General features: G+C 43.7%; 1 protein-coding gene across 1 annotated transcript in view; it reads left to right on the top strand.

Moving 5' to 3' along the window:
* The first annotated feature begins 279 nt into the window (after window positions 1-279).
* RPF2 (ribosome production factor 2 homolog) overlaps window positions 280-25,313 on the top strand; it is a 45,602-nt gene continuing 20,568 nt past the window's right edge. The window contains exons 1-6 of the mRNA XM_023206033.2: window positions 280-391; window positions 3,510-3,642; window positions 7,528-7,565; window positions 10,499-10,538; window positions 17,131-17,212; window positions 19,764-19,840. Of these exons, the coding sequence (XP_023061801.1) occupies window positions 369-391; window positions 3,510-3,642; window positions 7,528-7,565; window positions 10,499-10,538; window positions 17,131-17,212; window positions 19,764-19,840 (393 nt within the window). The 5' untranslated portion in view covers window positions 280-368. The remainder of the gene's footprint in view (window positions 392-3,509; window positions 3,643-7,527; window positions 7,566-10,498; window positions 10,539-17,130; window positions 17,213-19,763; window positions 19,841-25,313) is intronic.

Raw genomic sequence — 25,313 nt, 5'->3', positions numbered from 1 at the left:
GTATTTTTAGTAGAGACGGGGTTTCGCCATGTTGGCCAGGCTGGTCTCGAACCGCTGGTATCAGGTGATCCGCCCGTCTCGGCCTCCCAAAATCCTGGGATTACAGGCGTGAGCCACCACGCCCGGCCAATGTTACTTAAAAGTATTACCTCGCACCTGTAATTCCGGGAAAGAGCCAGGGCAAAAATCCGTAACCAAGGGAACAGGGCGCGATTCCAATCAAAATGGCCGCCAGCGCCTCTAGGCACCCTGGCGAGGCCGTCCCCGGAAGTGGCGTTGCGCTCAGCTTCCGGTTCTGCCTGTTCCGGCGCACGTAATTGCCGGGTGCACGTGCATCCACTTAGTAAGAGTTGCAGGGAGTGGTAGCGATGGACGCTCTGGATCGAGTTGTGTAAGTTAGCTGGTTCTCCGCCCCGGGGAACGTTGGGGTGAAATGGTCCCGTGATTAGGGTGGTATTGTCTCGGCCTCTCACTCCTCCTGGTTACCCCTCTTCTTGCCTGGGTGGGAGCCGATCGATCACCAGCCGGGGTCTTCCTCAGCGCGAGCTACTTGCCAGGAGACAGTGGGGAAGCTCTCAAGTGGGAGTCGCGGGATGGGATGTGGGATTGAAGCGTTGGCCGCTTTTATCCTAGTCAGTTGAAAAACGTCTGACTTCCGAAGTATGAGACAGATTAGTTAGAGTGGGGTTAAGAGCACAGCCCTCGGAATCCGACAGATCTGGGTGACAGTCTGGCGCGTTCACTTAAAGCTTTGTGACTTTGGGTCATTAAATGTCTCTGAATCTCAGTTTACTCTGCAAAATAGCACTCATAGTCATACTTCGTAGAGCTGTGAGGGTTAGTTTTGCGAACGTATGTAGAGCCTTTGCTGCAGCACGTAGAAATGTTCATTAGTTTTGTTTTTTTTTCTTTCCAACTTTGTACACTCCTCTGAGTTATCCTTGGATGATACCTGTTTTAAATTTGTTCAAGAATATTTATTGTGCTAAACAGCCCTGCTGTTATTTGCTGTGGTTTTCTTGCTATTTAGGTAGGTTAGTATGTATCCAAAACGACAGTTTTAGTTATTCAGAGATTTTACACACCTGCTATGCCTCTATCTGTTTGGACTACAAAGAAGAGTCGTTTACTAGGTATTGGGACTAGTTTACACCTTAACTGGGAGCCAGGCAGCTAATAAAACATGTTAATCGCTATTTGCATTTGTTGCTGTTTAATGAGTTACAAAAGATAGAATAATTTGTATCTTTATCAACCAGTAAATGATTAGAAGCTTTATATATGACATTCTCTGGAGGAGGATTTTAAAAATCTACATGGGAAACTAAAGTGCATGTATAGTCTCTTTCTTCCCAAAGTGTCCATGCCATGGGACTGAACGAGGGAGGGTCATAATTATTTGGGAGGAGAATTCTTTCAGTAGATGGCAGAGAACTGTCTGAAAAATCAGGGCGCTCATTGTAGAGGAAGCAGAGGTGAAGCCCCTTTTTTGAACAGAAGTGTATAAAAATATGCCACTCCTACTGTCACATCATAAAGTCAGAATAATGAATTTATTTTCCCTTAACAGTTTACAGGGTAATTGGTCTAGATGAATTTTTAAATCTAGCTTAAAAAAATTTTTTTTTTTGAGACAAGGTATCGCTCTGACACCCAGGCTGGAGTGCAGTAGCCTGATCACAGCTTACTGCAGCCTCGACCTCCCCGGAATCAAGCAGCCCTCCTACCTCAGCTTGCCCTGTAGCTGGGACTATAGGCACGCACCACTACAGCTAATTTTTGTATTTTTTTTGTAGAGACAGGGTTTTCCGATGTTGCCCAGGCTGGTCTTGAACTTCTGGGCTCAGTGATCCATCCACCTTGGCCTCCTAGAGTGTTTTTATTACAGGCTGTGGCCGCCCAGCCCTAGCTCATTTTAAAATTTGGCCTGTTTACTTGCTGTGTGATCTTGGGCACATTACCTGTCTGTTCAGTTGCTTCATCTGTAAAGTGAAGATAAGAATTGTAACTTGCCCGGTGTGGAGGCTCACACCTGTAATCCCAGCACTTTTGGAGGCCGAGGCGGGCGGATCACGAGGTCAAGAGATCGAGATCATCCTGGGCTAACACGGTGAAACCCTGCCTCTACTAAAAATACAAAAAATTAGCCGGGCCTGGTGGCGGGCGCCTGCAGTAGAATGGCGCGAACCCGGGAGGCGGAGCTTGCAGTGAGCCGAGGTCGGGCCAGTGCACTCCAACCTGGGAGACAGAGAGACTCCGTCTCAAAATAAATAAATAAATAAAAAAGAATTGTAACTCTCAGGATTGTGGTGAAGATTAAGCCTTAATAGAGTGACTCCAGATAAACATCAACCTTATTATTCCCCATTGTTGGCAATAATGTTGACATTCTCAGCAATGATGTTGGAGTGCAACAGTGTATACTTCCTGGCAGGCATTGTGGTCTTAAACCTAAAAGAAAGATAAGCAGTCATTAGTCTCATGTTTAGTAAATGCCCACAGGTTGATCAGCAGCTGATGCTCAATTCTTTATATTAGGGTACAGGATACAGTTTGACTACTTAAGGCTTGAAGAAAAAAGAAGAGTAAAAATAGCGAGTGTTTACTTGAGCCTTTTATTTTTTAACTTAAAAAAAGATTTGAAAAAGCAGTAATAAAAGAATGGTGGGAATCGGCCGGGTGCGGTGGCTCAAGCCTGTAATCCCAGCACTTTGGGAGGCCTAGACGGGCGGATCACGAGGTCAGGAGATCGAGACCATCCTGGCTAACACGGTGAAACCCCGTCTCTACTAAAAAAATACAAAAAACTAGCCGGGTGAGGTGGCGGGCGCCTGTAGTCCCAGCTACTCGGGAGGCTGAGGTGGGAGAATGGCGTGAACCCGGGAGGCGGAGCTTGCAGTGAGCTGAGATCCGGCCACTGCACTCCAGCCTGGGCGGCAGAGCGAGACTCCGTTTCAAAAAAAAAAAAAAAGAATGGTGGGAATATAAAAATTTTTGAAAGCTTTTTTAAAAAAAGCTAGCAAAACACTTATTTAACAATCATAAGGAAATATCTTTTACTGATATCTCCCAAAAAGTGAGATTTTGGCCAGGCCTTGTGACTCACACCTGTAATCCTAGCACTTTGGGAGGCTGAGGCAGGCGGATCACCTGAGGTCAGTAGTTCGAGAATAGCCTGACCAACAGGGTGAAACCCTGTCTCTGCTAAAATACAAAAATCACCCAGGTGTGGTGGTGTGTGCCTGTAATCCTAGCTACTTAGGAGGCTGAGGCAGGAGAATTGCTTGAACCCAGGAGGTGGAGGTTGCAGTGAGCCAAGATTGTGTCCAGCCTGGGCGACAGAGTGAGATTCCATCTCAAAAAAAAAAAAAAAAAAAAAGTGAGATTTTGTTTAAGGGTGGAGTCCTAAATGACAAATGTGTTTTTAAGAATTTGCATATTAGTTAAGTCATGGCTTTGCAATGTGAGGAAAATGTTTAAATAGTTATGAATTGTGCTTTTCTGAACAGAAAGCCCAAAACGAAAAGAGCCAAGAGATTCCTTGAGAAGAGAGAACCGAAACTCAATGAAAATATTAAAAATGCCATGCTGATTAAAGGGGGAAATGCAAATGCAACAGTGACACAAGTACTTAAAGATGTGGTGAGTATATATACTTAATCTTTAAAAGGTATTGAAGTCATTTTGGAATTTTCAGCATGCTAGGTTGGGCTGCCGGAGAAATACATAGATAAGCTTGCCTTACCATAAGAACTACTGGTCTTAGAGAAGAGCTAAAGTTGGGGGGTTCTTTATCCTGCGAGGCACCAACTACTAGTTTTTCTTAAAGCAACTAGTTCTGTTAGTAAATTTTATTATTGTCTTTTAGGAGCACAGATGGGTCTGGTAGGGTGAAGGTCTCCCTTAGTAAATTTAAGCTGTTTTCAATTACTAGAATTTGGCTTACTCACCTTTTAGGAAAAAATCTAATTTGTAAAGAGAAATAACTGCATATTGCTGTATATTTAGTCATTCAACAACACCAGTTACTGTGCCTCTGCTGGGAATTAATAGGTGAGACACAGTTCTTTCAGTGAGCTTAGAGAGATAGACATGTAAAAAGTTCTCACATTGTGCTGTGTTGGAGGCATGGACAGGGTAGGATGGGAAACAGTTAAAATCACATAAGGGAGGCTGGGCACAGTGGTTCACACCTGTAATCCCAGCACTTTGAGAGGCCGAGGCAGGAGGATCACAAAGTCAGAAGTTCGAGACCAGCCTGGCCAACATGGTGAAACATGGTGAAAACTAAAAATAAAAAGATTAGCTGGGTGTGGTGGCACATGTCTATAGTCCCAGCTACTCAGAGGCTGAGGTAGGAGAATGGTCTGAACCGGGGAGGTGGAGGTCGCAGTCAGCCGAGATTGCACCATTGCACTCCAACCTGGGTGACAGAGACTCCATCTCAAAAAAAAAAAAAAAAAAGAAAATCACATAGGGGGACCCCCACACAGGGTAGGTTCCCTAGAGATCACAGTTCAGCTTCATTTTGAGGGAGAAGTTGGTGCAAGAAGTGGGAGAGAAAAAGAAGATCCTCTGAGACTGAGAAAGAAGTTTGTGCAAAAGGGAGTATGAAGGAGCGTTGATGCATTTGGAGAACTGTAAATAATTGGGCATGGCCAAAGGAGAGTGGGCTAGATGAGGCTAGAAGAAGAGGCATGGGTCATATAGTAAAATGGAGTTTGAATTTTAATCTGAAAGCTCCATGTAGTCATTGAAAGATAATAAGCAAGAGAATTAAAAGGACCACCAGTCCTTTTAATTGGCTTGACTAGAGAGGGTTGAGAGCAAATGTAGGAAACTAAACCATTGCTGCCAGCTAGGTGAAGAGCATCTGGAGTCCAGTGGTGGCAATGAAAATGAGAAATGACCAGAAAGAAGAGATGTTGGGGGTAGAAGAGTTAGGAACTAGTGAAAAGTATGACTTCCCAGGTTTTTGGCTTGAGTGCCTGATGGGCAATAATGCCAATTAGAAAATGTGTCAAGTGGAGCAGGTTTGGAGGGAAAGGTGAAAGATTCAGTTTGGGACATGTGATTTAAGTAATGAAAATAAAAGCTTTATTTTTTCTACCTCTGTAGCCTAGTGTCCAGCCCGTGTCTGTACATAGTAGGTACTCAATATATAGGTACTCAATGAAAGAAAGGCATAGTATAGGCCAGGCGCAGTGGCTCACACCTGTAATCCCAGCACTTTGGGAGGCCGAGGCGGGCAGATCACGGGGTCAGGAGTTCGAGGCTATCATGGTGAAATTCCATCTCTACTAAAAATACAAAAATTAGCCAGGCGTGGTGGTGGACGCCTGTAATCCCAGCTACTCAGGAGACTGAGGCAGAAGAATCTGCTTGGACCTGGGAGGCGGAGATTGCAGTGAGCTGAGACCATGACATTGCACTTACTCCAGCCTGGGCAATAGAGCAAGACTCCATCTCAAAAATAAAGACATAGTATGTGGAGATATCTAGTAGGTTATTTGACTAATTAGGCCTTCAGTACAGCCAATAGGTCTTTGAATTAAATCAGTTAAGTAATTGAATACATTTTTGTTGTTATTGAGATGGAGTCTCACTTTGTCGCCCAGGCTGAAGTGCAGTAGTGTCATCTTGACTCACTGCAACCTCTGCCTCCCGGGTTCAGGCGATTCTCCTGCCTCTGCCTCCCAAATAGCTGGAACTACAGGCTCATGCTACCACACCCCGCTAATTTCTGTGTTCTTTTAGTACAGACAGGGTTTCACCATGTTGGCCAGGCTGGTCACAAACTCCTGACCTGAAATGATCTGTCTGCCTCAGCCTCCCAAAGTGCTGAGATTACAGGAGTGAGCCACCACACCTGGCATTGAATACATTTTTAAACTTGTCAAACTCTATGCCTGATAAGCATAGTCAATTCAGATGTCTGAATGCCTTATATAGGCCCATCCTTTTTTTGAAATGTTTGTCTGAATGTCATTGTGCTGACGGGACACTGCCCCTCTCCTAGTATATCCGTCAGCATAATGATCCTATGTATTTAAGTAAGCTTTAAAAGCAGCACAATATTACAGATTACTACAATAATTAAAATTCATCATGATTATCAAAATTCATCTGAGTTATCAAGAAGAGGTGGCAATGTTTATTACATGGAAACAGGGAAATTGGCCAAGAATCATCAAAAGTTTTATACTTAAAAAGGCAGATTTTACTGTTGCATTTTCTTTGTTCACCAACTCTGATAGTTGATGAATGATTATTATACCTTATTTTTCATTGTTTCCCTCATTTACCCATTTCTCTAATGCAAGGTAGTACCTGATGACATCTTTGCTATTCTCTATGGTAGAGCAGTACTGGCCATACAAGTAATAAATGATTATAGGCCAGGTGTGGTGGCTGACACCTGTAATCCCAGCACTTTGGGAGGCTGAGGTGGGAGGATTGCTTAAGCCCAGTACAACAGCCTGGACAACAAAGTGAGACCCCATCTCTATAAATTAAAGTTTTAAAAATAGTAAAATACGGCCTGGACAACATGGTGAAACCCCATCTCCACTCAAAATACAAAAATTAGCTGGGCGTGGTGCATGTGTCTGTACTTGGGAGGCTGAGATGGGAGGATCACCTGAGCCCAGGAGTTTGAGGCTGCAGTCAGCTTTAATCGCACCATTACCCTCCAGCCTGGGCAACAGAGTGAGACCCTGTCTCAAAATAGATAAATAAAATAAAATGAATGATTATTAGTGGATGGGTAGAAGTAGGGAAAAAAATGAAGAACATTGAATAATAGGCATTTTTTAAAGAGCTGTGTGTAACCCCTGGCTAGTATTCTAGTTGTCATCATTGTGACTGTTTCTGAGTTTTCTTATCTCCACACAACATCAACCTTTCCTGATAGAATTTATTTTTTCTGTTTTTGTCTACTACTTTTTTTTTCTGAGACAGGGTCTCACACTGTCACCAGAGCTGGAGTGCAGTGGTGCGATCAAGGCTTACCACAGCCTTGAATTCCTGGGCTCAGGTGATCCTCCCACCTCAGCCTCCCAAGTAGCTGAGACTGCGGGCATGCACCACCCTGTCTGGCTAATTTTTGCAGTTTTTTGTAGAGACGGGGTTTTGCCATGTTGCCCAGGCTGGTCTCGAACTCCTGGGCTCGAGTGATCTGCCTTGTCCTCCCAAAGTGTTGGGATTACAGGCCTGAGCCACTGTACCTGGCATTGTTTCCCCAGAGAGAGACTGGAGTAAGTCGAGTTTAAAGAAATGAAGGAAATTGTTTAAGTTTGATAGACTATTCAAAGGGCATAGAAACTTTTAAATAGGAAAGTCTAGTCCAAGAATATTAAGTTTGTGTTTCAAGTTACTGTAAGTGATGAAAAGGGAGCCAGGAAGAAGGCTTCAGGACAAGATTGAGGCCCCAGAGCAGTCTTGGAGAGTGACTGTTATGATGTTTTATTTTTATTTCTGCTTTTCAGAATGTGTTTTGTTTTGAAAGCTATAAATTTTGTTTTACAGTATGCACTGAAAAAACCATATGGTGTACTGTATAAAAAGTAAGTCATGATTTCTTTTACTGTATTTTAAATGATTTTGTTTTGTTATAAAAGTAACCACTTTATGGAAGATTTGGAAAACAAAAAATTTTTTTAAAGATCCTAAAATTCCTTACAGTTATTAATATTATAATTTCTTTCTTTTGTTCTGTTTTTTCATTTGTATTGAATGTCCTTGCATAGTTGTGACCATACCATATATATTTTATTTTGAAATACTTACAGATTTACAGAAAAGTGCAAAAATAATGTGGAATTCCCATATACCCTTCACCTGTGGCTTCCCCAATGTTATATCTTGCATAACCATAATGCAGTGATCAAAACTAATAAATTAACACTGATTCACTAATGTTAATCAAATGACAGACATATTTGATTAGCATCAATTTTTCTTTTTTCCTTTTTTTGAGACGGAGTCCTGTTGTTGCCCAGCTGGAGCGCAGTGGTGTGATCTCTGCTCACTACAACCTCCACCTCTGGGTTCAATCAATTCTTCTGCCTTGGCCTCCCATGTAGCTGGCATTATAGGCACATGCCACCATGCCTGGCTCATTTTTTTGTGTTTTGTTTTGTTTGAGATGGAGTCTAGCTCTGTCGCCAGGCTGGAGTACAGTGGCACGATCTCAGCTCACTGCAACCTCCGATTCCCTGGTTCTAGTGATTCTCCTCCCTCAGCCTCCCGAATTGGGATTACAGGCACATACCTCCACGCCCAGCTCAGTTTTGTATTTTTAGTTGAGACGGGGTTTCGCCATGTTGGTCAGGCTGGTCTCAAACTTCTGACCTTAGGTGATCTCTGTACCTCGGCCTCCCGAACTGCTGGGATTACAGGCGTGAGCCACCATGCCTGGCCCAGTTTTTTTTTCTTTCTTTTCTTTTCTTTTTTTTTTTGAGACGGAGTTTTGCTCTTGTTGACTAGGCTGGAGTGCAGTGGCGCGATCTCGTCTCACCGCAACTTCCGCCTCCTGGGTTCAAGCAATTCTCTTGCTTCAGCCTCCCAAGTAGCTGGGATTATGGGCATGCGCCACCATGCCGGCTAATTTTGTATTTTTAGCAGAGACAGAATTCTCCATATTGGTCAGGCTGGTCTCGAACTCCCGACCTCAGGTAATCCGCCCACCTCAGCCTCCCAAAGTGCTGGGATTACAGGCGTGAGCCACTGCGCCCGGCTCTAGTTTTCCTTTTAATACTCTTTCTCTTCTAGCATCCCATGTTGCATTTAGTTTTCATGCCTTCTTAGTCTTCTCCAATTTGTGACAGTTCCTTAGTCTTTCCTTGTCTTTGATGACCTTGACATTTTTGACAAGTACTTGTCAGTTATTTTGTAAATTATCCCTCAATTTGGGTTTAGATTTTCTCATGAATTGATTGAGGTTATGCATGTTTGTCAAGAACACTACAAAAATGTTGCACTTTCCTCATACATTCTTCTGGATTCTAATCCAGTGTTCTTAATATTGTTGCCTAAATTGTTCTGTTTGGCAGTTGGGAACCCCCTGTTTGTTTGTTTGTTTTAATTTGAGACAGAGTCTCTGTCACCCAGGATGGAGTGCAGTGGTGCGATCTCAGCTCACTACAACCTCCGGCTCCTGGGTTCAAGCGATTATCCTGCCTCAGCCTCCTGAGTAACTGGGATTACAGGTGCCCACCATCACTCCCAGCTAATTTTTGTATTTTTAGTAGAGGCAGGGTTTCACCATGTTGGCCAGTCTGGTCTTGAACTTCTGACCTCAGGTGATCCACCAGCCTCAGCCTCCCAAAGTGCTGGGATTACAGACGTGAGCCACCACTCCCAGCTGGGAACTCTTGGGACGGAGTCTTGCTCTGTCACCCAGGCTGGAGTGCAGTGGCGAAATCTTGGCTCACTGCAAGCTCCGCCTCCCGGGTTCACACTATTCTCCTGCCTCAGCTTCCCGAGTACTCGAGTAGCTAGGACTACACAGGTGCCCACCATGCCCGGCTGATTTTTTTTTTTTTTTTTTTAAGTAGAGATGGGGTTTCACTGTGTTAGCCAGGATGGTCTCAATCTCCTGACCACATGATCTGCCCGCCTCGGCCTCCCAAAGTTGGGAACTCTTTTAGTTTGGATCCTATGACCTTTCAACATGCCTCCTGTTTTTGAGCACTTCCTTACTTTCTAACATCACAAAATTCTCTGGATTCATCTTGTCTTTTTCCTTACCACAGCCCTGGAATAAGCTACAGTCATCCCTCAGTATCTGTGGGCGATGGTTCCAGAAACCTCCCCTTAGATACTAAAATCTGGGTATGCTCGTCTCTTACATAAAATGGCCTAGTATTTGCATATAACCCACGCACATCCTCCTGTATACTGTTTTAAAAAAATGCTTCCCATAAAAGTAAGTCACATATAGTTTAAATCGTCTCTCGATTACTTATAATATCTAATATAATGTAAATACTATGTAAATCGTTATAATGCTGTATTTTCTGCTTTATCCTGCTTTTTATTGTTCTTTTTTTTTATTTCTTGATTAACTTCTTTTTTAGGGACTGGATCTCACTGTCACCCAGGCTGGAGTGCAGTGGCATGATCATAGCTCACTGTTGTGAGCCACTGTGCCCGGCCCCCCCCTTTTTTTTTTAAAAACACACTTTCTTTTTCTATTGAATACTAGCAGTCTATGGTTGGTCAAATCATTCCATGGATGCAGAATCCCTATGTACAGGAGACTATTTTCCACAAGCCTGTAAACTCCATGAAAGCAAGCATCTTGTTTGATGTAGTAGTATAGTATCACTAGCTCCTAGAATGGTGGCTTGGCATGTAATAGGCACTGAATAAATATTTGAATGAATGAATATCCTTTCAATTTTTTTATCATCTGAATATAAAATTACCTTAATATATTAATTGTATATACTTATTGAAGTTATTAAAATTGCGGTCACTTTTTTGATATTCTTAGGAAAAATATTACAAGACCTTTTGAGGATCAGACATCACTGGTAAGTACAATAATCTTTATGATTTAAGAGAACATATAAGTAGTAATTATTCAGATTAATTCATTTGTACTCCAAATTTGTGATTTTTTTAAAAATTAGAGGTCATCCTATGTGAGGGAATTTTGATGTAAAATGGAGAGGATATACTTTAAAATAGATCTTTCTTTTCACTGTGGCTGGGAAATTGTTATTCATTGCCTGCAAATATATTGATAAAATTTTTAAAACTTGGCCAGGCGTGGTGGCTCACGCCTGTAATCCCAGAACTTTGGGAGGCCAAGGCAGGTGGATCACCTGAGATTAGGAGTTCAAGACGAGCCTGACCAATGGAGAAACCCCATCTCTACTAAAAATACGAAAAAAATTAGCTGAGTGTGGTAGCAGATGGCTGTAATCCCAGCTACTCAGGAGGCTGAGGCAGGATAATCACTTGAAGCCGGGAGGCAGAGGTTTAAGTGAGCCAAGGTTGTGCCATTGCACTCCAGCCTGGGCAACAAGAGCAAAACTCCAGCGCAAAAAAAAAAAAAAAAAAAAAAATTTAAAACTTGAGTTGCATTTAAAGGACATAATGAATTTTCAAAAGGAAGTTTATTATAGATCTATTTTTATAAAGCAAGTTTGAGTTCTAAAAATATGATTCTTCCTTCAGATGCTTTTACTTTTTTTTTTTTTAAGACTGGATCTTGCTATGTTGCCCAGGCTGGTCTCAAATTCCTGAGCTCAAGCAGTCCTCCTGCTTCAGTCTCCCAAGTAGATGGGACTAGAGGTGTGCACCACCACAACCAGCTTGGATACTTTTAAAACAAGAAACACTACCTGAATTATTGGTAACAGATGTCAGTTGTTTTCCTAGAGTTAATCAGATTCTTGTTTGAGTATATAGTCAACCAAAACTAAATGAAAAAACTAGTAAGTGAAATCAAAGATTGTTTATAGTAAATGGGGAATGATGAATGGACTTTCAGTATGTGATGATATTAGTTTCTTCCTTAAGAAAATTAGTTTCTTCCTTAAGAGTTGGGCCAGACACAGTAGCTCACGCCTGTAATCCCAGCACTTTGGGAGGCCAAGGCAGAATGATTGCTTGAGCTCAGGAGTTTGAGACCAGCCTGGAAAACATAGCGAGACCCCGTCTCTATTTAAAAAATTAAAAGAACTTAATATGATTATGTTTTTTTGATAGCAACCCATTGTTTATTTTGAAATAGGGTCTGGCTCTGTTGCCTATGCTGGAGTGCGTTGGAATGATCTCTGCTTGCTGCAGTCTCCACCTCCCAGACTCAAGCCATTCTCCCACCTCAGAAGCGGGCACTACAGGTGCACGACACGATGCCTGGCTAATTTTTGTAGAGATAGGGCTTTGTCATATTGCCCAATCTGGTCTTAAACTCCTGAGTTCAAATGATCTGCCTGCCTTGGCCTCCTAAAGTACTGTGATTATGGGTGTGAGCTATTGCACCCAATCAGGAACCCGTTATTTGTTGTTGTTTTTTCCTTAAGCTCACTTGACTTTTGTAATGTTTTCTTCTTTTAGTTAGCGAATTTTAAAAGAAAGAAATTAATGATTAATTAGATTAAAATCAAATAATCTTATTGTAACTAACTGCAGTGAAAATTAAGATAATATCAATAAAATGCATTTTACTCAGCTTTTTTCAAATTACTTTTATTTGTCTCATGTTTTTTATAGTCATTTGTTGAAGAGATCCTGGAAGTAAAAATATAAGATTTATCTCAGAATTCTTTTTTTTTTTTTTTTTTTTGAGACGGAGTCTCGCTCTGTCGCCCAGGCTGGAGTGCAGTGGCCGGATCTCAGCTCACTGCAACCTCCGCCTCCCCGGGTTCACGCCATTCTCCTGCCTCAGCCTCCCGAGTAGCTGGGACTACAAGTGCCTGCCACCGCGCCCGGCTAGTTTTTTCTAATTTTTAGTAGAGACGGGGTTTCACCGTGTTAGCCAGGATGGTCTTGATCTCCTGACCTCGTGATCCGCCCGTCTCGGCCTCCCAAAGTGCTGGGATTACAGGCTTGAGCCACCACGCCCGGCCCAGAATTCTCTCTTTCATATACCACTTAATCAAGGCCTGGTTTTGTTTTGTGATACCATAATGCTTTTATTTGCATGACCACTTTGTGGCAGTGTTCCGTAGTGAAAGCTGTAGCACTTGAGCTTTTTTAGTCTAGTGTTGATATAACAGCTTTTCTTACTCTTAAGTTTGTGACATTCCCTCTCTTTGATCTCCTATCTCCAGATACAGGATATATTTATTAGCTATCTGAATCCCAGACCTACAGAGCTCAAAATGGTTGTGGAAGGAGTGGTTGTGTTGGAAATAGTGGTCAATTTTCTCCTCCTGACCCTCTCCACACATTTTTTCACTATGATCTTGGAGAAATGAGTTTTGCTGCTTTAGAACAGAGGTTGGCAAAAATACACTGCTTGCAGACCAAATCCCTCTTTGTGTGAGGCTCATGAGCTAAGAATGGTTTTTACATTTTTAAAGAGTTGGTTAGGCTGGGCATGGTGGCTCACGCCTGTAATCCCAGCGCTTTGGGAGGACAAGGCGTGTGGATCACCTAAGGTTAGGAGTTCGAGACCAGCCTGACCAACATGGATAAACCCCATCTCTATTAAAAATACAAAATTAGACCGGCGCGGTGGCTCAAACCTGTAATCCCAGCACTTTGGGAGGCCGAGATGGGCGAATCATGAGGTCAGGAGATCGAGACCATCCTGGCTAACATGGTGAAACCCCGTCTCTACTAAAAAATACAAAAAACTAGCCGGGCGAGGTGGCGGGCGCCTGTAGTCCCAGCTACTCGGGAGGCTGAGGCAGGAGAATGGCATAAACCCAGGAGGCAGAGCTTGCAGTGAGCTGAGATCCGGCCACTGCACTCCAGCCTGGGCTACAGAGCGAAACTCCGTCTCAAAAAAAAAAAAAAAAAAAAAAAATACAAAATTAGCCAGGCATGGTGGCGCATGCCTGTAATCCCAGCTACTTGGGAGGTGAGGCAGGAGAAGTGCTTGAACCCGAGAGGCAGAGGTTGCAGTGAGCCGAGATCATGCCATTGCACTCTAGCCTGGGCAACAAGAGTGAAACTCCGTCTCAATTAAAAAAAAAAAAGAAAGAGTTGGTTAGGCTGGGCACCGTAGTTCCATACCTCTAATTCCATTGTTTTGGTAGGATGAAGTGGGAGGATTGGGTGAGGCCAGGATTTCTAGACCAGCCTAAGCAGCATATTGAGATCCCATCTCTTAAAAAATTGGCAGGAAATGGTGGTGGGAGCCCAAGTACTAACTGTCTGGGAGACTGAGGCAGGAGGATCAGCTGAGTGCAGGGTTTGAGGTTATAGTGAGCCGTGACTGCACCACAGCACTTTTAGCCTGGGCAGCAGAGTGAGACCCTGTCTCACACAAAAAAGAAGAGTTGGTTCAAGACAAAAGGATGAGCCTAAAATACTTATTATATGGCTTTTTGCAGGTAATTTGACTACCCCGTTCTAGAATTTTAAGAAATAAAAAGCAGACTTTGTGGAGAATGGGATGAGATTTTATATATATATATGTACATATATACACACGCACACACATTCACACACGTGTGTGGGTATGTATATAAAACACTCAAGTATATATGAAGGGTGTTTTGTGGAAAGCTTTGGGATGTTAGTCATACCATGAGAATGTTTTTAAAATTTTAAGAAAGTAATTCCATTGATTTAGACATACAAAATAAATATATATATTTTACTTGAGACAGGGTCTCGCTCTGTCACCCAGGCTTGAGTGCTATGGCACCATCTTGGCTCACTGCACCCTCCGCCTCCTGGGTTAGAGTGATCCTCCCACCTCAGTCTCCTAAGTAGCTGGGACCACAGGTGCATACCACCACACCCGGATTTTTTTTTCTATTTTGACTAGAGATGGGATTTTGCCATGTTGCCTGGGCTGGTCTCCAACTTCTAAGCTTATGCGATCCACCCACCTCAGCCTCCCAAAGTGCTGGGGTGACTGGCAGGAGCCACCACACCTGGCCATAAAAAATATTTTCTGGACACCTACTTTGTTCAGGACATTGTACAACATTGTACAAGGTGTGTTCACATGACATCGCATGTGGCCTTTGCAGATTTTTGCAGGAGGTGGTATTATCCCTACTGATAAAGTTAATTCTCAGAAAAGATTATTTGCCCAGATACTTAGTGGCAGAGCCTGAATTCTTGGACTTTCTGACTCTGCATCCCCCCATACTGGTTGTGGACAGGCCAGGTGGGTAGTTGTTTGCCCTTTATGCTTCTGTTTAGAGACTAGAATGAATGATAACCAAACTAGGGGCCCATACCTCAGAGTCTTGTAAGGAGTAAAGAAAAATTGAGGGTTATGACTCTGTCATCTGGTTTTTTTTTTTTGAGACAGAGTTTTTGCTCTTGTTGCCCAGGTTGGAGTGCAATGGTGTGATCTCGGCTCACCGCAACCTCCGCCTCCTGGGTTCAAGTGATTCTCCTGCCTCAGCCTTCCAAGTAGCTGGGATTACAGGCATGCAACACCACACTTGGCTAATTTTGTATTTTTGGTAGAGACAGGGTTTCACCATGTTGGCCAGGCTGGTCTCAAACTCTGACCTTAGGTGATCCGCCCACCTCGGCCTCCCAAAGTGCTGGGACTACAGGTGTGAGCCACTGCGCCTGGTCTTTTTTTTTTTTCTTTCTTAATAAGAGGCTTTCCAATTGATTTTTGGACTAAAACATGTTGATTCTAATTTTTCTGCTAAGAGTGGTGATCTCAGTAAACTGAATCAAAGCATGTGGGATGTGGAGACTATAGGTATAGTGTAAAAAGAGCTGTCTAGGATTAGAACCCCACACTTAGATTTTTTACTACTATGAAATCTGTAATGGAAGTCTATACTTCTGAGAACCAAATGGATAAGATCTCTCTCTTTCTGTTTTCTAAGATGTTGTCACTGTGTCACCCAGGCTGGAGTGCAGTAGTGTCATCACAGCTCACTGCATGTAACCTTGATCTCCTGGGCTCGAGTGATCCTTCCTCCCACCTCAGCCTCCCAAATAGGTGGGACTGTAGGTGCTCACCACCATACCCAGCTAATTTTTTGTATTTTTCATAGAGACAGGGTTTTACTATGTTACTCAGACTGGTTTCAAACTCCGGATCTCAAGCCATCCACCTACCTCAGCCTTCCAAAGTGTTGGGATTACAGACATGAGCCACTGCACCCAGCCAGATAATTTTTTTTTTTTTTTTTTTGAGGCGGAGTCTTGCTCTGTCGCCCGGACTGGAGTGCAGTGGCTGGATCTCAGCTCACTGCAAGCTCCGCCTCCCGGGTTTCCGCCATTCTCCTGCCTCAGCCTCCCGAGTAGCTGAGACTACAGGCGCCCGCCACCTCGCCCGGCTAGTTTTTGTATTTTTAGTAGAGACGGGGTTTCACCGTGTTAGCCAGGATGGTCTCGATCTCCTGACCTCGTGATCCGCCCGTCTCGGCCTCCCAAAGTGCTGAGATTACAGGCTTGAGCCACCGCGCCCGGCCCAATTTTTTTTTTTTTTTTTAAAGACAGTCTTGCTCTTGTCACCCAAACTGGAGTGCAGTGCTCTTGTCGCCGAGGCTGGTATGCAATGCTCTTGTCGCCCAGGCTGGAGTGCAATGGCGTGATCTCGGCTCGCTGCAACCTCTGCCTCCCAAGTTCACTGAATTCTCCTGCCTAAGCCTCTTGAGTAGCTGGGATTACAGGCATGCACCACCACACTTGGCTAATTTTTTTTATTTTTAGTAGAGACACGGTTTCACCATGTTGGCCAGGCTGGTCTCAAACTCCTGACATCAGATGGCCTCAGGTGATCCATCTGCCTCAGCGTCCCAAAGTGCTGGGATTACAGGCATGAGCCACCTTACTGGGCCTCGTGTGTTTTAAATGTATGCAATGATAGTAGTGATATCCTGTGAGTTAAAGGGATTTGTTCAGCAAATGAAACACTTGGTGTGCTATTCCAAAATGACACCATAACAAAATAAATGGTTTCATTTTATTTATTAACTGAATAGTTTTCATGTATTCTTAGTCTTAAGATGTATATCTTTTCCCTAAGTACCCCAAATCAGAAAACTTGAAGTAAAAAGCTAGAAATACTTTTCCCCCCGTATTTTCCTTTCTGGTTCATTAAGTCTTCATTAACTTCCACTGGAAAAAACAAAACTGGTGTAGTTTTTGTTTTGTTTTATTTTTTTGAGACAGTCTTACTCTGTCCCCCAGGTTGGAGTGCAGTGTCGCATTCTCAGCTCACTGCAACCTCTGCCTTCTGGGTTCAAGCGATTCTCGTGCGTCAGCCACTAAAGTAGCTGGGATTACAGGCGTGTGCCGTCACACCTGGCTGTCTTTTGTATTTTTAGTAGAGACAGGGTCTTATCTTGTTGGCCAGGCTGGTCTCAAACTCCTGATCTCAAGCAATCCACTCGCCTCGGCCTCCTAAGTGCTGGGATTACAGGTGTGAGCCACTGTGCCTGGCCTGAGTTTAAAGGTAAGATTCTTAAAGTTCTTAAATGTATGCATTGACTAAATGGGATTTATTTGATTTTATAGGAATTCTTTTCAAAGAAGTCAGATTGTTCTTTATTCATGTTTGGCTCCCATAATAAGAAGCGGCCAAATAATCTAGTAATAGGTAAGTATAATTTACTTTTTAATGTTTTCACTGTTAGAGTCAACTTGTTAGCAGCAGCGAATTCATATGGGTCTGGAGCAACTTGGTTCTTGCCTCTTCAGAGGAAATAATTCATACAAGGGGCATAGGCAGAGTAAGAGACTGAGGGAATTATTTGAACAGGAGTGAAAGTTTATTAAAAAGTTTCAGAGCAGGGGCCTGGCATGGTGGTTCATGCCTGTAATCCCAGCACTTTGGGAGGCTGAGGTGGGTGGATCATTTGAGGCCAGGAGTTCGAGACCAGCCTGGCCAACGTGGCAAAACCCTGTCTCTACTAAAAATACAAAAATTAGCCAGGCATGGTAGCACATGCCTGTAGTCCCAACTACTGGGGAGGCTGAGGCATGAGAATTGCTTGAACGCAGGAGGTGGAGGTAGCAGTGAACCAAGATGGCGCCACTGTACTCCAGCCTGGGCGACAAAGTGAGACCCTGTCTCAAGGGGAAAAAAAAAAATAGTGTTATAGAGCAGAAACAAAAGGAAGTAAAGTACCCTTGGAGCGCCAACCAGGCAACTTGAAAGATTCAAGTGTGCTGTTAGACCTTTGACTTGGGGGCTTTATACATTGGTATGCTTCAGGGGTTTGGTGTCTCTTCTCCCTTGGTTTTTCTTTTCTTTTTTTTTTTCTGAGACAGAGTCTTGGTCTACTCCATTGCCCAGACTGGAGTGCAATGGCTCAATCTCAGCTCACTGCAACCTCCACCTCCCGAGTTCAAGGAATTCTCCTGCCTCAGCCTCCTGAGTAGTTGGGACTACAGGTGCCCACCACCATGCCCAGCTAAATTTTGTATTTTTAGTAGAGATGGGGGTGGGGGAGGGCTCACCATGTTGACCAGGCTGGTCTTGAACTCCTGACCTCAAGTGATCTGCCCGCCTTGGCTTCCTGAAGTGCTGGTATTACAGGTGTGAACCAGCATGCCCAGCCTCCTACCTTGATTTTTCCTTGGGATGAGCTGTCTGCCTGTGCAGTGGCCTGCCAGCACTTGGGAGGGGCCACATGCACAGTGTGTTTATTGGAGTTATACATATGCTTGTTTGAAGCATAGAGCAAGGTCATATACCAGTTAAAGTCTGCCATTTTGCCTCCTAGTGTGCGTGCTTGAGCCCACCTGAGATCTTGTTGGGACGCTGCTGATTACTAGCCTCAGGTGTTATCTATTTCTTGGGAGCCTGCCTCTCCTTGGCACTGGCTGCAACCAATTATTATTTTCGAGAGACAGTTAAACAGCCGCCTGACCATCACCTGATGGTTGCCTGACATTCCTGGTTGGGGTGGGGTGAGTGGGCAGCCTCTCCTGTCCTGTGCATGTCTGCCTATCTACTGTAACAAGCTCTCTGACTCAGATTAACTGATGGTATTGAGGGATCAGGAGTAATCAATAAGCTGTAAACTAGTTTGGTGGGGTTTTTTGGTTTTGTTTTCACCTTGTGACATTGAATACAAAATTTTTAGATCATGTTGGGCACAATGGCTCACGCCTGTAAATCCAGCCCTTTGGGAGGCCGAGGTGGGTGGATCACTTGAGGTCAGGAATTTGAGACCAGCCTGGCCAACATGGTGAAACCCTGTCTCCACTAAAAATGCAAAAAAATAGCCAGGCATGGTAGCACACACCTGTAATCCTAGTTACACGGGAGGCTGAGGGAGGAGAATTGTTTGAACCAGGGAGGCAGAGGTGGCAGTGAGCCGAGGTCATGCTATTGCATTCCAGCCTGGGTGACACAGCAAGACTTCGTCTCAAAAACAAAACAAAAAAATTTATGTCAGTCTGCAAGTAAAGAATGGGGCATATAAATAAATATGACTCTACCAATACAGTGAAGTGCCACAAGTAAGAAAGAATATGAAAAGATTCCCTGGTAATTCATGTTTCTTAGAATGCCATTGCCTTCTGTCTCTGTTGGAATCAAATTCTGGTTTAAACAGGAACCGTGGTCTCTTCGGGCTCTCAGCATCCCTGCCTACTTTGTTGTAGATGCAACACGATTACTTTATACTTGCATTGAGTGTCTCTGAGCTCCCACATAGCATGGATCCATTGGAATTGGGGGGACAAAATTATCCTAAGCTGTAGATTTTTTTTTTTAGTATGAAATATATATATATATATATACTAAATCAATATTAGAGTTAATGTATTGACCCATGTAAATTAACCTTTCTCTAATATCTATTGAATACGTAGATTTGAAAAAGAACCTTTGCCTCAGTGTATTGAGATTGAGCCTGGCATGTTCACTGGCTTAGGCAAGCCCTTTACCTTCTGTGGGCCATCATTTATTCTTGTATAAAATAAAGGAATTGGGCTAAGTAATGTCTAAGATCCTTTCAGTGACTAATATCATACAATAAGTAGAGTTGAAAATGTAAGAAAGTGGGATATGTTTGCGGGATTATAGGGAGAAAGAAAAGAGGCAGATATTAGGACATTTTGAATAGACAGCTCATGTAGGTATATGTAAGGTGGCTCTTTGGGAAAAATACATGCTTAAAAATACATTTTCCTTCCAGGTCGTATGTATGACCACCATGTGCTGGATATGATTGAATTAGGTATTGAGAATTTCGTCTCTCTAAAAGACATTAAGGTAAGATACTCATCATGGAAATGAAAAGTATTTTGTAATGCTTCTCTTGGCCAGTAGTGACATCTTGTGGTGAAGAGTAGATCAAGAACTTTATGTTTTTATTTTGACATGCTCTAGGATAAAAATGCAATTTTATTTTACCTTTCTTTTAAAAAGAGGAATATATTTGTAGTGCATAGCAACATATGTGGACCTTGTGGCCGGTAGACATCAGACTGTGGTTACTAATTCTTGTCTAGGCCATAATTTATTTATTTATTTATTTATTTTTTGCTTTTTTCTTGCTTTTTTCATAGTTTGAATTTATTTTTTATTTTTTTGTTTTATTTTATTTTTTTGAAACAGGGTCTCACTCTGTCACCCAGGCTGGAGACCAGTGGCATGAACATGGCTTACTCGGTCTCGACTTCCCGGGCTCAAGCAATTCTCCTACCTCAGCCCCCACAGGTGCATGCCAGCACGCCCAGCTAATTGTTTTGTATTTTTTTTGTAGAGACAGGGTTTTGTCATGTTGCCCAAGCTGGTCTCAAATTCCTGAGCTCAAGGGCTCCCCCCTGCCATGGTGTGAGCCAAAGCACCTGTAGGCCTATAGTTTAAATGCTGTCCTCTTCCTCTCAATTATCACAGCACCTATTTTATGGAACCTTAGAAAAACCTGTAGAATTTTCAAATTGAGCCCTCTTGTAAACCCAGGAAGCTCTGGCTGATTCTATAGTATTTTGGTTACTAACCACCAAATGGCAGGTGAGTTCACCCTTGGGGAGTTGCATCTTTTGTGTCATCTTCGTTTTAATGATGCTATGAAATAGAGTGTTCTAACTCAGCTCTTAGGTACAAATTGGGCTACTGTTCCCTCAGAACTCTGCTTCGGGCTTAATCTGTCTTAGCAAATACATTATTTCACCTAGACCTCATAGCAATCTGGGTAAGGCCTAAGTAATTTTCTTTTTTGTATAGATTTGGAGATTGTGGCCCATAGGAGTTTCACTGGTGAACTAGAATCACACAAATGGTCAGTATAACCAAGATTAGGACTCTAGGGCTTTGGGAGAAGTGATATTATTGTTGGTAATAGAAAGTTATGTAACTGCTCTCAGTTTATGGGTTTTTGAGGCTCATGGTCTAGTCGGAAGAATTGTAGCGAAAATGTATAATTACTCCTTTCCCTGCCTGACTTTAAGAGAGGACATGCTTTCCAGGTTTGGGTAGAATTCCTGTACTAAGCAACTTTATCCCATGAGTTTGGAAAAAAAGGTTCTTACCAGATCCCCATTTAGTCAGTCACCCCAGTTTCCTCAGGTACAGGTGGAACAGTGGTCTGAAATTGGATTTAGAGGCAGAACACTTGGATTTGAGGCCTGTCTTGGCTATTTAGATGACATTTGTGACCTGACAAGTTAATGGCTTCCTTAACCTTCAATGGCAATCACATATAAAATAAGTATAACAACATCAAATGAGATAATATATGTGAAAGTGCTTGTCAGTAAAGATAATATTTTGGAAAGTATTTTGTAAAGTACATAAACTGTGATGCTTGATTATGGTGGAAGCCCTCATATTATTTTCTTTCTGTTTTTTTTCTTTGGAGACAGGGTCTTGCTCTGTCACCTAGGCTGGGGTGCAGTAGTGCAATCTCAGTTCATTGCAGCCTTGACCTCCTGGGCTTAAGCAGTCCTCCTACCTCAGCCTCCCAGGTAGCTGGGACTATAGGTGTGTGCCACTTCACCTGGCTAATTTTTTTTTTTTTTTTTGTAAAGACAAGCTCTCACAATGTTGCCCAGACTAGTCACAAACTCCTGGACTCAGAATATCCTCCTGCCTCAGCCCCCTGAAGTGCTGGGGTGCCCAGCTGTCATATTATTATAGTGTCTCTTTGGGAGCATGCACAAATCTGTGGAGATGACGAGTGTAACCCCATTTCGCCTTTACCACTGCCACTAGCTTATCACCAGCTTAGTGGGAGGGAGCACTGGCTGATGAGCACGTGCCAGCCCCTCTACTCTTTCCATTTCACTTCCAAAGCAATGAAATACTTCATTCACTGTGCAGCTTCTAAACTGGACCACAGTCCAGGCTCTCATGCCTGTAAGCCCATCACTTTGGGAGGCCCTGGCAGGAGGATTACTTGAGGCCAGGAATTGGAGACAAGCCTGGGCAACATAGTGAGACCTTGTCTTGTATATGTGTAAAGTAAATCGGCTAGGCGCAGTGGCTCACACCTGTAATCCCAGTAGTTTGGGAGGCCAAGGCAGGCAGATCACCTGAGCTCAGGAGTTTGAGACCAGCCTGGCCAACATGGCGAAGCCTCATCTCTACTAAAAATAAAAAAATTAGCCAGGCATGGTGGTGCATGCCTATAATCCCAGCTACTTGGGAGGCTGAAGCATGAGAATCTCTTGAACCCAGGAGGTGGAGGTTGCAGTGAGCCGAGATCATGCCACTGCACTCTAGCCTGGACAACAGAGCAAGACTTTGTCTAAAAAAAAAGAAAATAAAAAAGTAAACTGGACCACAAAACCATTATTGTCAGGTTTCATTTCTTTTTTTGTTTTTTAGAGGCAAGGTCTCATTCTGTTGCCCAGGTTGGAGTACAGTGGTGGGATCACTGCTCACTGCAGCCTTGGATTCCTGGGCTCAGGCTATCCTGCCTCAGTCTCCTGAGTAGCTAGGACTGTAGGTGTGTGCCACCAGGCCCCGCCAAATTTTTTTTTTTTTTTTTTTTTTTTAAAGAAATGAGGTCTCACCATGTTGCCCTGGCTGGTCTCAAACTCCTGAGTTCAAGCGTTCAAGCGATCCTTCCGCCTTGGCCTCCCCAACCACTGGGATGACAGGCATGAACCCCTGCACCCAGCCCTGGTCTCATTCTAAACAAGAACCGTTTAACTTGAACACTACATTTTCACTCATGGAATATATATATAACTATAAATTTTATTAATTGAGAATGTGCTTACATTGGCAATTCTTACGTGTACTCAGACTTATTAGGCAGTCCTTTTTTTATTTTTTGAGATGGAGTTTTGCTCTTGTCGCCTAGGCTGGAGTGCAGAGTGGCATGATCTTGGCTCACTACAACCTCTGCCTCCCTGGTTCAAGCAGTTCTCCTGCCTCAGCCTCCCAAGTTGCTGAGATTACAGGCGCCCACCACCATGCCTGGCTAATTTTTGTATTTTTAGTAGAGACGGAGTTTCACCATGTTGGCCAGGCTAGTGTTGAACTCCTGATCTCAGGTGATCCACCTGCCTCAGCCTCCCAGAGTGCTGGGATTACAGGCGTGAGCCACCGTACCCGGCCCAAGTCTTTCACTTTTTACCCCATGTTTTTCTTTTTTTTTTTTGAGACGGAGTCTCCCTCTGTCGCCCAGGCTGGAGTGCAGTGGCCGGATCTCAGCTCACTGCAAGCTCCGCCTCCCGGGTTTACGCCATTCTCCTGCCTCAGCCTCCTGAGTAGCTGGGACTACAGGCTCCCGCCACCTCGCCCGGCTAGTTTTTTTTTGTATTTTTTTAGTAGAGACGGGGTTTCACCGTGTTAGCCAGGATGGTCTCGATCTCCTGACCTCGTGATCCGCCCGTCTCGGCCTCCCAAGTGCTGGGATTACAGGCTTGAGCCACCGCGCCCGGCCATGTTTTTTTTTTTTTTAAATGTTCTAACACCGGTGTCACCAATACCCCATTATTTGGTTACAGGTTTATATTTTTAATTTGTTTTGGTACACTTTCCCTTATTTTCCCTTTACTTCTCCTTTGTTTTTAAGATGTTTTGCTAGGTATTTCTTACCTCACCTACCTACTTTTGTTGCCAATCCTCTTTCCTCCGTTAACTTGTCCGTCCCCTCCACCATCCCCACCAGACAGAGTCTTGCTCTGTCACCCAGGCTGGAGTGCAGTGGCACGATCTCGTCTCACTGCAACATCTGCCTCCCTGGTTCAAGCAATTCTCCTGCCTCAGCCTCCCAAGTAGTTGGGATTACAGGTGCCTGCCACCACGCCCGGCTAATATTTTTGTATTTTTAGTAGATACAATGAGAATATTTAACTCTTTAAACAAGCTCAATGAGAGTATTTAATACTAGACTCTACCAGGAAATTGAGTATTTTAGGAGCCTGTTTTCTCAAGATGGCCATACATCGAAAGATGATTATATTGAATGAAATAAGACTAGCCTGGACAACATAGTGAGACAAATTAGCCTTGCATGGTGGCATGTGCCTATAGTCCCATCTACTTGAGAGGCTAAGGTGAGAGGATCGCTTGAGCCCAGGAGTTTAAGGTTGCTGTGAGCTATGATCGCTCCACTGCACTCTAGCCTGAGTAACAGAGTGAGGCATCATGTCTCCCTCACCGACAGAGTTTCACTCTTGTTGGCCAGGCTGGAGTGCAGCGGTGCGGTTTCAGCTCACTGCAACCTCTGCCTTCTGGGTTAAGGAGATTCTCCTGCCTCAGCCTCCTGAGTAGCAGGATTATAGGTGTGTGCCACCACCCCCAGCTGATTTTTGAATTTTTAGTAGAGATGGAGTTTCACCATGTTAGTCAGGCTAGTCTTGAACTCCTGACCTCAGGTGATCCACCCACTTTTGGCCTCCCAAAGTGCTGGGATTATAGATGTGAGCCACCGTGCCCAGCCAGCTCATCTGTTGTAGACTCCTACCTAGTTCAGGTTCTTCATGATGTGCATGTGACTAGCATTTTTTTTTTTTTTTTTTTTTTTTTTGAGATGGAGTCTCACACTGTCGCCCAGGCTGGAGTGCAGTGGCGTGATCTTGGCTCACTGCAACCTCCACCTCCTGGATTCACGTGATTCTCCTGCCTCAGCCTCCCAAGTAGCTGGGATTACAGGCGTATACTACCATACCCGGCTAATTTTTTGTATTTTTAGTAGAGACAGAGTTTCACTGTGTTGGCCAGACTGGTCTCGAACTCCTGACCTCGTGATCCACCTGCCTTGGCCTCTCAGAGTGCTAGGACTAGAGGCATGAGCCACCGTGCCCGGCCGTGACTAGTGTTTTAAAAAAATGGAATAGAGTAAAAAATATCAGTGCTGTATGTATTAAGTGTTGGTTTGTTTTTTTTTTTGGAGACAGGGTCTTGCTTTGTCACCCAGACTGGAGTGTAGTGGTGCTATCTCAGCTCACTGCAACCTCCACCCCAAGGTTCAAGCGATTCTCTTGCCTCAGCCTCCCAAGTAGCTGGGCATGCGCCACCACGCCCGGCTAATTTTTGTAGCTTTAATAGATATGGGGTTTCACCATGTTGGCCAGGTTGGTCTCAAACTTCTCACTTCAAGTGATCTACACACCTCAGCCTTCCAAAGTGCTGGGATTACAGGTGTGAGCCACCGTGCCCAGCCAATTACTGTTTCACATAACTTTGATTTGTATTTGTATGATGTGTATACTGGGTGACAACTTCAATTTTTTTTTTTTTTATTACTGTGCATTGTGGTCAGGATGGTTTGGAAGCCAAAAGTTGT

This window comes from Piliocolobus tephrosceles, chromosome 5, assembly GCF_002776525.5.
Source record: "Piliocolobus tephrosceles isolate RC106 chromosome 5, ASM277652v3, whole genome shotgun sequence".
NCBI classification, from domain to species: domain Eukaryota; kingdom Metazoa; phylum Chordata; class Mammalia; order Primates; family Cercopithecidae; genus Piliocolobus; species Piliocolobus tephrosceles.
This window is presented reverse-complemented; position numbering and strand designations above follow the sequence as displayed.